The following is a 13,903-nucleotide window of genomic DNA, read 5'->3' as shown; positions in this document are numbered from 1 at the left end:
TGTCTCTCCATTATAGTTAAAAAAAAATTATAATGGGAAATCTACATTAGCATCAGTTAGTATCCAAGGTGCTATTGCTGCTAATGGGACTGTTAGACTGAAGTCTATAGGCTATGTTAAGTTCTGTTGCTCTTTGTGCTACTGTCCATCCAAAGGTTTTTTATCTTTCTCCTTTTCCCAACAAGGTTTTATAGTTTCCTGTGTTGAATGTTCTTTACTGGGTCCCTATACATTTTCGTTCAGTTGTTCTCATATCTAGAGGCATTTCTCACATTTCTACCTGTAATGCTGCTGGTCGGGTTGTTTTATAAGCACCTGTGCATAATCTCATTGCTTGGTATTGAATTCTATCACATTTTTGGAGAGATGTGCTTTCTGCTGATCCATACAACATACAACCACGATCTAATGATGATCTAATCAATCCACTGTATATGGCCTTCAAAGCTGTTTTACCCGCCCCCATACACTAAGCACCTCATTATATTTAGCACTTCCTTACATTTATCTATTACTTTTTGAATATTTACAACTCAAGTAATTCTGTCATAAAACCAAGACTAAATATTTAAAGCACTTTACTCTCTCAGTTCTTATAGTTTTAGATTCACTTCATTGCCTCGTAAAGAACATTGTTTTTATTATCCAAACTATTTTCTTCCAAGCTTCTCTTACCATTTGGACTCAACAACAAACTTCCCTCCCCTCACCTGTTCTCTCCCTTTACTCGTCCTCCTCTCGCATCAATATACACTCCTGATCAAAATCTTAAGACCAGTTAAAAAATTGCATGTATTTGCATTTTGCACTGTTGGATCTAAGGAAGGTTCTAAGTAGAGCTTCAAAATGCAAAAAGAAGAAATGGGAACAAGAGACCAAAAGTTGTGAGCAGGCAATTTATTGAAAACAACAATTTAACTCAAATAGGCTGTTCATCAGCTGATCAAAAGTTTAAGACCACAGCCTTTAAAAGCCAAAATCTGTGCAAAAATTTGGATTCCATGTCATTTCCTGTCAAGTTATCACACTGTGAAGATCTCTTGATGGCAAAGGCAAAAAAGCTCACCGTCTTTGAACATGGTAGGATTGTTGAACTGCATAAACAAGGCCTCTCACAACGTGCCATCGCTGCTGAGGTTGGACGCAGTAAGACAGTCATTTTGCATTTCTTAAAAGATCCTCAGGGTTATGGAACAAAAAAATCAAGTGGTAGACCCAAAAAAATCTCACCGGCGCTGAGCAGGAGGATCCGAATGGCTGTCCGTCAAGACACGGGACGATCCTCATCCCACATTAAGGCCATTACTGGTGCTGACTGCAGCCCAATAACCATCAGACGGCATCTGCGAAGGAAGGGCTTCAAAAACAAGAAACGTCTTCAAAGGCCATGTCTCCTTCAACGCCACAAAATTGCCCGTTTAGACTTTGCAAGGGAGCACCAAACATAGGACATTCAAAGGTGGAAGAAAGTTTTATTCTCTGACGAGAAAAAATTTAACCTTGATGGTCCTGATGGCTTCCAACGTTACTGGCATGACAAGGAGATGCCACCTGAGATGTTTTCTACGCGGCACAGTGGAGGGGGCGCCATCATGATCTGGGGTGCTTTTTCCTTCAATGGAACAATGGAGCTCCAGGTCGTGCAGGGGTGTCAAACAGCAGCTGGCTATGTGGAGATGTTGCAGCGGGCATCCCTCATGACTGAGGGCCCTCGTCTGTGTGGTAACGACTCGGTTTTTCAGCAGGACAACGCTCCAATTCACAATGCCCGTCTGACCAAGACTTTTTTCCAGGAGAATAACATCACTCTTTTGGACCACCCTGCGTGTTCCCCTGATCTTAATCCAATTGAGAACATTTGGGGATGGATGGCAAGGGAAGTTTACAAAAATGGACTTCAGTTCCAAACAGTGGATGCCCTTCGTGAAGCCATCTTCACCACTTGGCGCAACATTCGCACTAGCCTTTTGGAAACACTTGCATCAAGCATGCCAAAACGAATTTTTGAAGTGATCAACAATAATGGTGGAGCTACTCATTACTGAGTCAGTGTTTGACACTTTAATTTCTGTTTTAGGAGGTTTTTTTTTTTTGTTTGAGCTGTGGTCTTAAACTTTTGATCAGCTGATGAACAGCCTACTTCAGTTAAATTGTTGTTTTCAATAAATTGCCTGCTCACAACTTTTGGTCTCTTGTTCCCATTTCTTCTTTTTGCATTTTTAAACTCTACTTAGAACCTTCCTAAGATTCAACAGTGCAAAATGCAAATTCATTCAATTTTTTAACTGGTCTTAAGATTTTGATCAGGAGTGTACATATACATGTCCTGGTCGGCCTTCAACCTTCACTTTGTAAAAATATGCCTTGGCAGACTAACTTCACACATAAATCATCTCCTCCTGGTTTTGTTAGCCACTCAATAGAAAAAAACACATTTGCATTTAACCACACTGCATCTTGTTTGCTGTATATCTAACCCAGGCCACCTGGTACATACAGCTATGTCTTCTAATGCATATGTTAGGCAGGAGGTGTATCCATATTAAAATCTCCATAACCCAGTGAATTTTCAACAAATTTTCAAGCCAATTTTCAAGGCACTTTACAAAGTTTGAATCACTTTTGAAATAATGTTTGCTAAAACTGGTTTGTCCAGTCATACTCCTGATGAGATTATTAATTATAGAATAACAGACTTGTACAGTGACAGTTTTTCCATGACCTTATCCTCGTCTGAGTTCATCAGGCCTCAAACTCTGAAATTCACTGTCTGTAGTACAGAAGGAAATCCAACCTCTGATCAGTATCTCTTATGACAGCCAGAGCAACATCAGTTGATTTGCAAAGAGCATCAACCTACAAGGACAAGTTTAGAGCATATTAAAGATGACCCAGCCCTAAGCCTCAACCATCTCAGTCTAACCAAGAGGAGACCCCTTTATAGGTGAAGTTATATTGGTGACCCTACACTCCTCATAGGTGGAGTCATTCATTATTATTAATAGTCCTCAATATGCCATGACATTATTTTTCCAAATGAGGGCTGAAGTCTGACCAGGAGACCATTTAGTCAGGGTGTGGTGAGCAGGTGGAACCAAATGCAGGAGTGAGGCAGATCAAGTCCAACAAAACAGAATTTATTGAAAAAAATAAAATAAGGGGCAGGATCACGAATACAAGCAGGCACAGACACAGACAAAGACTGATCATATTTGATTTAAATCCAAACTGAAACTAACAACAAACTAGAAACAGGTAGAAGATAACACTGTACAAGGGTGGAGTTAATTATTATTAATAATACAAATCCTCAAAATTAAGCCTGAATAAATTTTCTCTAATATTAGGGTTGTGGTCTTAAGAGGAAAATACCGTTTGTCTGTGTATTAATTTTGGTGACTCAACAGTGATAATATTTAACAGTAGGGGCCGGTTTCGGAGACAAGGCTTAAGCCTAGTCCCAGACTAAAATGCTGTTTGAGCTGGCTTAACTGAAATTCACTTGCACAGACGTAGCTTAAAATAGTCGTGGATTAAGCCTGTTCTGGACTAAACAAAGCCGATTGCAAAATTGAGCATTAGAGCTACTCCAGGACTAAATTGGACTGAATTGAAGCTTAAACTAATCTGCCAAGGAGGCAGGTTTAACTCCCGCTTAGTAGGCTAGGCTACTGTTTGTGAAACTGAGCTTGGATTGTTTGGGAGCATGGACTATTTGGAATATCTAAATGAGGACCAACATGCACGACAAAGGCCAGCCAGACGAATACTGCTGGATAGGAGTGATCCATTGAATCAGTTTGATGAAATAACTTTTCGAGACCGCTTTCGTATGCACAAGGGAAATGCATTGGAGATAATTACTTTGCTTGAGCCTAGACTTTCCTCTCTGTCTCAAAGAGGAAGGCCTGTGTCCAATCAACTGCAAGTTCTGATCATTTTGAGGTTCTTGGCATGTGGAATCTTTCATCGTGAAACTGGTGATTTGTGTGGTGTCAGTGAACCAACTGTATGTAGAATAGTTCACAAAGTCTGCAGTGCCATTTGTGAACTGAGGAGTCTTTACATCAAGTTCCCTGATGCTGCTGGGCAAGCCAACTAAAAAGTGCAATTCTATGAATATGGGCACTTCCCAGGAGTGATTGGCTGTATAGACGGATGTCATGTTCCCATCAAGTGTCCATCAACTCCTGATGCAGAGGAATACAGGAATCGTAAGAACTGTTTTTCAATCAATGTTCAGGGTGTATGCACTCCTAATTTGGAGTTTTCAAACATTGTTGCCCGTTGGAAAGGTGCAACCCATGATTCAAGGATTTTTCTCAACTCTTCATTGTGTGCACAATTTGAGAGAGGACAATATAGTGGACTACTACTTGGTGATAGTGGATATGGTCAGAGTAACTATTTATTCACACCACATCTAAATCCCACAACAGCTGAGCAGCAAAGGTACAACAGAGCTCATATCCGTACTAGAGGGATGATCGAGCGTATGTTTGGAGTATGGAAAACTCGATTCCAGTGCTTACGAAATACGCTTCGTTTCAAGCCAAGAAGATGCTGCAAAGTGATCATTGCTACAGCTGTGCTGCACAACTACCTGAAGCAGCATGGCTGTCCTGATCAGGATGATGCAGATGTGCCCATGGTGGCAGAGGCAGCCAATGACCAGCGAGGATTTGCACACAGAGCTGCTTTCACAGTGCAGCACTTCAGCATTTAAATATGGAATGTATTCATTATGGTATGATTTTGCTTGCATACTGTTTCTGTACAAAATTACAATAATGTAGCAAAATTATGTGAACCAAGGCTGGTTAAAATGTAGTTTGTGATGATTAATACTCACTCACACTCACATGCCAAATGACAATACATTTATTTTTATTTTTCACAATTCCTCATATTCACCATGGCTACTGGTATGCAGAATTCTTTTTTGGAGCATAGCCCTCTCTCCCAATTTCATATCCAGTTCAACCTCTAGAATTCTCATTTTCATTTCATGTTCTTCTTTTAAATATTCAATTTTACGCTCATGAAATTCTCTGGCTAACTTTTCATGCATAGTTATCTTTTTTGGTCTCTGTTGGATGGTAGCAGCTTCATCTCCCAGGGGTGCCATAGCAGATGTGGAGGGTTCAGGCTCGTTGTGAACTGGCTCTTGATTGGTTTCCTCTGGAAAAAAAGACCACTGTTCCAAACTCAAATCAACTAATATGGTCCTGTAACCAATTTACTTCCTAAGGTATATTTACCATTTGTGCTCAGTTCTCCATGTTCACTGTCCAAATGGTCATTGTCTGGTATACCATCCAGAGGTTGCTGGTGCTCTATTATACCAGACAGCAAGTCACCCAATTCATCACATGTGTCCTTTATTGGTGGTCCACCACCTGTAATAAATCGCTCTCCTCTGCTTGCTGCATTCTCTTTTTTTAATCCCAGTTTAATGTTCTTCCATATAACCTATGAAGGCAGATATCATTCATTAGTTTTCTTTTTTGATGTCACAAAAATAGTAATATGGGAAATCTGAAATACTGGTACTGATAAGGCATAATAAAAATAAGTTTGTCTCCTGATAATTTAGGTCATGGTGGAGAAATGATTTTATTTTATATTTCTTTCCCCCTCACATATAGGTATGGATTTTCCTTTGTGCAACATATCTTACTCTACCACCATGTTTAACATGCATATGCCCCTTTAAAATAGGTTACTATCCTTTTAAACAGGATATTCATTCAATGTGAATGCTACAAGCAGCAGGAGTATTGTATTTGGGTAGGCCATAAATAAGCAGGGTATAGGCAACAGGAAACAAACACATATTTTTGTGCCTAATAATGAAGATTAACTCACCTGCAGTTGTTGTACTGTTCTTGTGGTGACATCTTCATTTGCATTGAATTCATTGCCAATTGCAGTCCAAGCACTTCTTTTCTTCTGTTCAATAGCAGCAGTATGGATTTTGCTTTCAATGACTGGATGGTTCGATACAATTAGTTTTAGTAGTGTTTTTTCATGCTCACTATAATTTTTGGAGCGAATTCTCTTTGCCTCTGCCATTGTGTTGTCTCAAAATTCACTGCAACAATGGTGTTTCATACTCCATTTCAGGTTTTCATGAGCACAATTGGACCAACAGCCTGTGCTTCCACTTAGTCTAATGAGGCTTGAACCAGGTGTTCTCATTAAGCTTACTCCAGGACTCCATAGTCTCAGACTAACTAAGCCAAATTTATGCCATGTTCATGCAAGCCACTTAAATAGCCAGGATTAACTAGTCTGATTTAGGCCTACTCCAGTCTTGATTTAAGCCCTGTCTCCGAAACCGGCCCTATATGTTTTGGGCGTTGCACTTTGTTGACGCTCCCTGCCAGCTTGGATTACTGCTTGTTTCGATAAAAATGAAACCGTAGCTGGTTTTGTACATTACTTTGATTGGAAGGCGGCTTCACGTGTGTTTAGATCTTACTATTGATCTGAAAAGTCTCAATCTGTGAAACTCTTTTCAGCTTCTTCTTCTTCTTGTTTAGGGTTCATGTTCCCTCTAGGTTGTTTACATGGGCTGGGGCGACGCATCGACGTAAACAACAACATCGGTTAGGGCTGCGCCTCATTATAGCATCAATTCAGCCGAAGAGTGAAGCTGAAGCGAAACAAATCACCCACGATCATTAAAGCATATGTCACCAACAGGCGGACCAGACCCAGACTGTTCTGTACGGACCCAGACCTGTTGTTATTATTAGTAGATTCTGACGCAGCGTTTGTATTTTAACCTGCGCCGCTTTGTTCGTCTTTACGGTAGTAGGAAGTGGGAACAAAGAGAAAAGTTAAAGCTGTTGAGTTATTAATCTGTTGAGATTTTTCTGTTGAACATGTTCATATGTGAAATGTAATTAATGAAACATTTGAAAAGGGGAAACTTTAACTACATATTTATGTCCTTGGGTGTGTTTTGTTACTGAGAGATAAATTATTCCTTTTAAAAAGTTCAAATTGCACTAATTTTACCCTCAGATGATTTAGTCAAAGTTACATGCATTTTACTTTGTTTTTAATTTATTTTGTTGTTGGACAGCTCAATGTAGATTGATATATTCCTTTTACTTGAATGGAACAATGTCTTGCACAGGTTTTATTTTGGAGAGATTATAGTATGGGACTTTTCATAGCATTACAGTTTAAAATTTTATAGAAAATATTGACAACCTCATTTACAGACAAGTTTTCTTTTAGCATATGGAAAAAAGCTACAACACCTGGAAAAAGAGGCTTTCATTAGCAACCCGGTAAAAAGAGGAACATGTGTATAACACATTCTTCTTGTTAGACCAGAAATACACGAGAGCTCAATTCATCATCCATTTCAGACTTGTCTATTTTTTGCTGCGGAATATTGCCTTGCAGTGCATACTTATTATACTTGTTTGTATTTAAGAGAAGATGATCAAATTAATATAAATTACACAAATTACATTTTTGATAAACTTATATAAATCGAGTAAGAAAAATTAATTGTTTGATTAATTTGTAAAAAACAAAATCTATAGGTGCAGCCCAAGTCAAATTACTCCTCCTCACCCCCCTCTGTGACGCATACTGCCCACAACTCAAAATCCCATGCTCCACAGACTCTTCTATCCATTAACTCTCACACAGGCCTGTCTGGTGTTGCCCTTCTAATTTCAAGGATTTGTTAGTCAGGAAATGGAAAGAAGAAGCGGTCCTTGCCGCATGTTTAGACTGTGATCAGCTTCTCAGGAAGGCTGCCTCGACAAGAGATAGTGTCAAACATTTATAGCTTAAAGGGATAGTTCACCCACAAACCAAAAGTCACTCATTATCTACTCACCACTATGCTTATATCAGGGTTCTTGTGAGTTCTCGCTGTGAGAGCATAGGCGCGACTGCTTGTGCGGTGTGAAGAAATAGTCAGCATTCAATCCAATTGTATTTGCTGTGGCTGCAGCCTTCTGAACCAGAGGATCAATCAGATAACAGCCCTTAGCTGTGCTGATTAATCATCTGGTGAAGTTGGAGGCTCCCTCTGATGCCAAAGTTTTATTTTACATTTTTCACACGTGGTTGTATAATCCTCATCTGTAAGAAAGTCAGATATTTTCTGCCGTGATGTCTCCTTTGCCTTGTTGAGTGTGAGTGTTTCCTTTCTTGATGATTAAGAGTTTTGAATTCTTCATCAAGCTTAATGATTATCTTTTTCTCTGCTGGAGAAAAACACACTTCACAGGTTGTTGCGTCTTTGAGGGACATTTTATCTTCTTTTCTGCAATGAATTATTCTGGGCTGCATGCACATGGCCAACACATGGCTTATCAAAACCTTTAGTTAGCCTTACTTAGACCTAAAGAGAAGAGCATATGCACGTCAAGATAAACATGATAACTCCTCCTCTGCAGATTGGACAGTTTACACTACTCAATGTCACAAATATAAATTTTGCACTTTTACTTTTGTATTCCAACTTTGTTACTTCATAAATCTACTCTGATATATAGAAGATAGACCAGTTACGCACACTGGGCCAGTATAAACAGGAAGCAGAACGTGTACTAGGTAGTTGGTTGCTTAGTAACAGATATTACTATGAACCAGACTCTGCTACTACACCAGATCTTCTTTTGTGTGCATGCATACTGTTTTTATCTATTTGCACTGAATATCCCCAGTTTTACACCGTACTGTTTAAAAAGAGACATGTATGTTTCAAACACATAACTTTGTACAGGTGAAACCCAGAATCTTTACTTGATCACACATTTATTGTGGACTATAGTGGATCCGATCTTGATGCTGGATCATGATCTTGCTGGCTGCTGACCAGAGACTATGATTGCAGCAGGACTGCTTGACATATAGTATTGAAGTTATCCTTCCAAATGTTTACCCTCATCGATGCTGCTCAAAACTTTAATCCCGATGATGTTTTCCTACACTTGACATCTATTGCACTTCTGTCCGTCCTGGGAGAGGGATCCCTCAGATGTGGCTCTCTGAGGTTTCTACGTATTTTTACCTGTTAAAAGGGTTTTTAGTAGTTTTTCCTTACTCTTGCTGAGGGTTAAGGATAGAGGATGTCTCACCATGTTGAAGCCCTATGAGACGAATTGTGATTTGTGAATATGGGCTATACAAATACAATTTGATTGATTGTTTTATAAAGATAAAAATACGACACTAGCTATTCCTTATGTATTTTCATAATAGTAGTCCAAAGATTGCTTCCACTTAACTGAGCGTGAAGATACAGTATGTACAGTTTCATAAACACTGAAACAACACTCAAATAACAAATCATCCTGGCAGGGGGTGCATACAGACCACTGCTAGCAGCCTAAAGCTGTGTGCTTTTGATTATACGTGAAATTATGCAGAGCATTCAAGCTTTTTAATTTAATTTGGAGTAATGGCAATTGATTCCCCACCATTGTTGACAAAAGTCCATAATTACTAGACGGACAAATATTAACGGTTTGTCAGTCTAGTAACTGCAAACAATAGCATTGGTTTATTTAAGGTCTCCTCAATGTTATTACCATGACAACCCCGGCAAAACCTTTAGTCAGATTAGTTTACATCCAAGACTACTAATGAAGTGTCGAGTTTTTGAAACGCAGTCCCAATTTGAAGGGGAAGACTTCAGCCACTAACCCTTGTAACCACGTTTCAAGGGGCAAGATAACCCTAAAAAACAAGGGGGAGGGGCAGGGAGACACTCCAAGTTTCATATTCCCAGACGACTGTAGTTTGGGTGCAGTGACATCTCTGAGCAATGAGCTGTGTGCCCTTTGTAACAAAGAAGTGGTTTTATTTCTGTACCCTACAAAGACAATGTGCTGGAAGCCAGTGGGATTATACCTGGATTCTAGAGCACATTCACTCTGCAGTTAACAAAATGTTTACTGGTTCTCTGCAGGTTTATCTCTTTTGCTGAGGAGACAAATATGTGGAATTAAAATGGAAACCTCTTGTACATGTGAACAGACTTCACAGAGAGAAGTCAGCTCAATCTTAGGCCACTTTCAGACATGCACTCAACTCCAGATAATTAAACAGTCTCCAGAGGTGCTGTATGTAAAAAGGCAAAAGTCAGAGTGAGAGCCTCAGGACTATCTTTCTAAAACTCTTACTAATGTATCGATACAGCAGGAATCACCGCAAGCGAGTGGGTATTTTGATGAAGCTTCAAGCATGTTACAGTTGCAGAAAAATTGAAAAAAGGAAACAAATCTCTCTGCATAAAGAAGCGGTGCCATACATGAAGAAGACACTTAGGACGACGACAAGAGAGCTTTTGGTGATAAGAGCCGACGTCGGTGTCGATGTGTAAACAAAATCATTTGATCTCCGCAGCAGAATTGATACAAGTCTGAAAGCAGCTCTCGACTGTCCTCACCTCAACTCATGAATATTTAAATGTAGAACACACTGATGTCTGACCTGCTGGTTTTCTCCATCATCTTCCCAGTTGCGCTTCCTGTTGGCATTCCCCTTTTCATGAAATATTAACTAAAATAATCAAATTACCTTCATCAACCAACTATTGTCATCAAGCAGAAAACATATACTCAGTCAGAACATATACTGTGAAAAACAGAGTAACAAATGTACCCTTGTGGAAATGGATGCATTTGTTAATTTTCCTGTAACAGAAACCAACAAATGAAAAAGCTCTTAATCAATGACATCATGACTTGACCAAACACACATTTTGATGGAAATCTGAAAATACAAGAGGCTGGAACACCAAATGTATCTTTGTGTATTTTAATTAGGGCTTTTTGAAGAAAGGATTAACAAAGAGAGTCACAGGGTTATTAGACTGATGATGGAGAACGGTCAAATGCAAGGATCTTATATAGGAGAACTAAGGCTGTTTGCCTGAGCCAGTTCAGACTGGTTCTGTAGGCGCAGTTTGAGAAAGCAATCAAAACACAGAAATCTTATTAGGGCCCGAGCACTGACCTGACAGGTGAGGCCCTATTGAAATTGTAAGGATTATTATTATTATTATTATCATTATTATTATTCAGGCAAATTAATTGGCTTTTTGAGGGCTTTAACATGCTCAAATTCTTACCAAAATTTGCAGAAAGTTAGAAAGTGGTGAAAATTTACGTATTCTCGAGGAATTTTCAATGGGCGTCGCAAAATCAATCAATCAATCAAGTTTTATTTGTATAGCCCACATTCACAAATAACAATTCGTCTCATGGCTCAACGTTGCCCCCCGGGACCCCTGGAATGTGTTCATTTACATATGTTTCCTTTGGAGATAGAGCAGACATACATTCAGTTCTTTGGAGAGTAAAAAAGTGATAAAAAGGTCATAAAGTATTTAAACTAGTTATATGTATTTACACAGGTCTGTCTGCAAAAACTTACTTTCCAACTACAAAACAGGTTTCAACCACACTTAATTATTTTTCCACTACAACATTAGACGTGAACCATATTTTTTCCAGAAAAACCAGCCGACTAATGCACCAAACACCAAAAGACCCAAAACAACCACTGAAACGATGATTGCAACTGGATCCTCTTTTAAAATGTCATTTCCACATTCAGCGTCTGTTGAAGCTGTTCCTTGTTGCATCAGCTGAAGGTTTTGTGATTCACATCTGGAACGACAGGGGACATTTCTCAGGACCATGTAGAGCAGGGGTCGGCAACCTTTTTCACAATAAGTGCCAATGTGACATTTTCTTGTTAATTAGTGTACCATATCAACATTATTTATTATAGAACAACATTCACAACAGACATGTCATTTTTTTCTATCCATATTGGCTATATACATAGAACACTTAAAATAATATGTTTCTCATTATGACAATAGGTTTGTCATTAACCCCACCAACCACACTCATATTAAGAATTTCCCCACCCCATGACATATTGCACTGACACCATTTCAAAACATTGCTTTCAGTAACCCATTAACAAGTATTGCATTGGAATTGTCCAAAGTGGACAAATGCAGATCAAACTTAAATAACAGTACTAGGGCTGTACAAGGATGTGAACTCATGAAAACATCAACATCTGAGTCAGAGAAAAAGAGGTGCACAAACATGTGTAGGCCCCTGGGTTTTAGTTGGGGACTTTAAGTTGCACACATGCTTCGGAGTGGTCAGTGGTCAAACGACTGCGGGAGGGGCTGAGCAGTGAGCCATGCAATAGCTTGCTTCGGTCCCATGGTTTTTGGCAGTGGCAAATATTTTCAGACAGTTGGCCTGCTTCTCATATCTGGACACTGCACGCCTGATGTATTCTCCCTTGTCTGCCTGGTCTTTGAAAGTTTTTTCCTTATTAAAAACGAATCCATAGTCTTCTTCCCATGAGGGCTGAAATGACCGGGCCTTCAGTTTTTTAGACAGGGGATATGCCATCGCTATTACACCTGAGTGGATGCACTTTGCAGAGATTCATGCGGGAAACTGCGAGCAGTGCCGGCTGGGAGGCTTCTTCTTATTATTATTTAATGGCGATTGGCATCCAGCCTATGGTGCAGCTATACTGGCACGTAGCGGCTGGGAGGGGTTAATACAGGCTGCGTGACGGCAAAACCTTTGAACATTTCTTTAATAGGAAATTGACTGCGTGCCAATGATTATGGCACACGTGCCTAGGGTCTACATTGTAGAGGTACCACAGATTCACTGCAAGTGTAAGCAACCAGGCAGGTCCATGTCTGGTGTGACTCTTTACTTACTGTGTGTGTGGTCGACAAGACGTACGCGTCCCATCAGAAAATGTTCCGTCACTGCAGTCAGAGCATTGAGAGTCTGTGAGGGGGGTTCCTGTACAAACACAAAATATACACAGTTACAAGTGTACACATCATATTAGCAATATATATATATATATAGCAAAGTGGTATTTGACATTAGACCTGTCTGATTTCCAAAGGTAAACAAATATTTGATCATTGATGTTTTTGAACAGCAAACATTTCTTTATTTATATTATCTCCTTTTTATGTGAGGTGTGATGAAATGTAGAGCAGCATGTCACTAAACTAACAAACATGATCCTGTAAACTATGGAACATATTTGGAACAATTCTTCTAAGTTACATTTCAAAGATACAGAAAATGTTTTACATTCTTTGATCTCATCATACCTGGATCACTGCAGGTCTTTTATGACTATATTCATTATTTGTTTTCATATTTTTTAGGTTTTTCATTTGTTACTTTGCTTTGAGAAGTGCATGCTCATATAAGATTTATTAATTAATAATCCTCCATTGAAATCCACAGTCAACGCAGCAGCACAGGGATAGAAACAAAATGTAGTAAAACTAAACATATGAATAATAAAAAATTGAAATAATACTGTAACAGACTGGTAGTTAAGTTTATGTTCTGGTTGACTGCCTGTGGTTCTTGTTATGACTCATGTTCAGCTAAGTTTAAATGTGTTTAATAAGAACTGAAATGTACTGAGGGTCAGTGAAAATGTCGAGGTGGGGTACGTGACAGTTCTAGTCCAATGGGTTGGGTTGTGTGGGATGGCAGGCTCTCATTGGCTGGTTAGTTGGCGGCTCAAGTTTGAATGAGGAAGGGGAGGGACGAAGTTGAGTGTTGATGTTAGGAGTGTCAGAGTTACAAACAAGAAGTGTGACATGTTCATTTGACTTTAATAAAGTTACAAATAAGGAGAGAAGTTCCCTGTCATATCTGAAGGGAGGACATTACAATATATATATTAAGCTGTTTTTCAAAATTGTCAGTTTCTTGTAAACTGTCAGGCTGCCACTCAGCTCTCTCTTTTTGAAAGAAAGTTATTATTATTATTACTATTATTATTATCACAGTTGCACAGGAAGATGTTATTTTGATTTTTCTCCAACTCAAACAAATCA

The 13,903-nt window shown here is 39.1% G+C and overlaps 1 protein-coding gene across 1 annotated transcript in view; it reads right to left on the bottom strand.

Annotated features, from left to right (window-relative positions):
- Window positions 1–10,784: 10,784 nt before the first annotated feature.
- LOC133004993 (tumor necrosis factor receptor superfamily member 14-like) overlaps window positions 10,785–13,903 on the bottom strand; it is a gene marked incomplete at its 5' end in the record, with an annotated part of 5,349 nt that continues 2,230 nt past the window's right edge. Inside the window, 2 exons of the mRNA XM_061074586.1 lie at window positions 10,785–11,654; window positions 12,749–12,836. Of these exons, the coding sequence (XP_060930569.1) occupies window positions 11,465–11,654; window positions 12,749–12,836 (278 nt within the window). The remainder of the gene's footprint in view (window positions 11,655–12,748; window positions 12,837–13,903) is intronic.

The sequence above is a fragment of the Limanda limanda genome, chromosome 7 (genome assembly GCF_963576545.1).
Source record: "Limanda limanda chromosome 7, fLimLim1.1, whole genome shotgun sequence".
Classification (NCBI taxonomy): Eukaryota; Metazoa; Chordata; class Actinopteri; order Pleuronectiformes; family Pleuronectidae; genus Limanda; species Limanda limanda.
The sequence above is the reverse complement of the archived record's forward strand: the minus strand, read 5'-3'. Positions and strand labels throughout refer to the sequence as shown.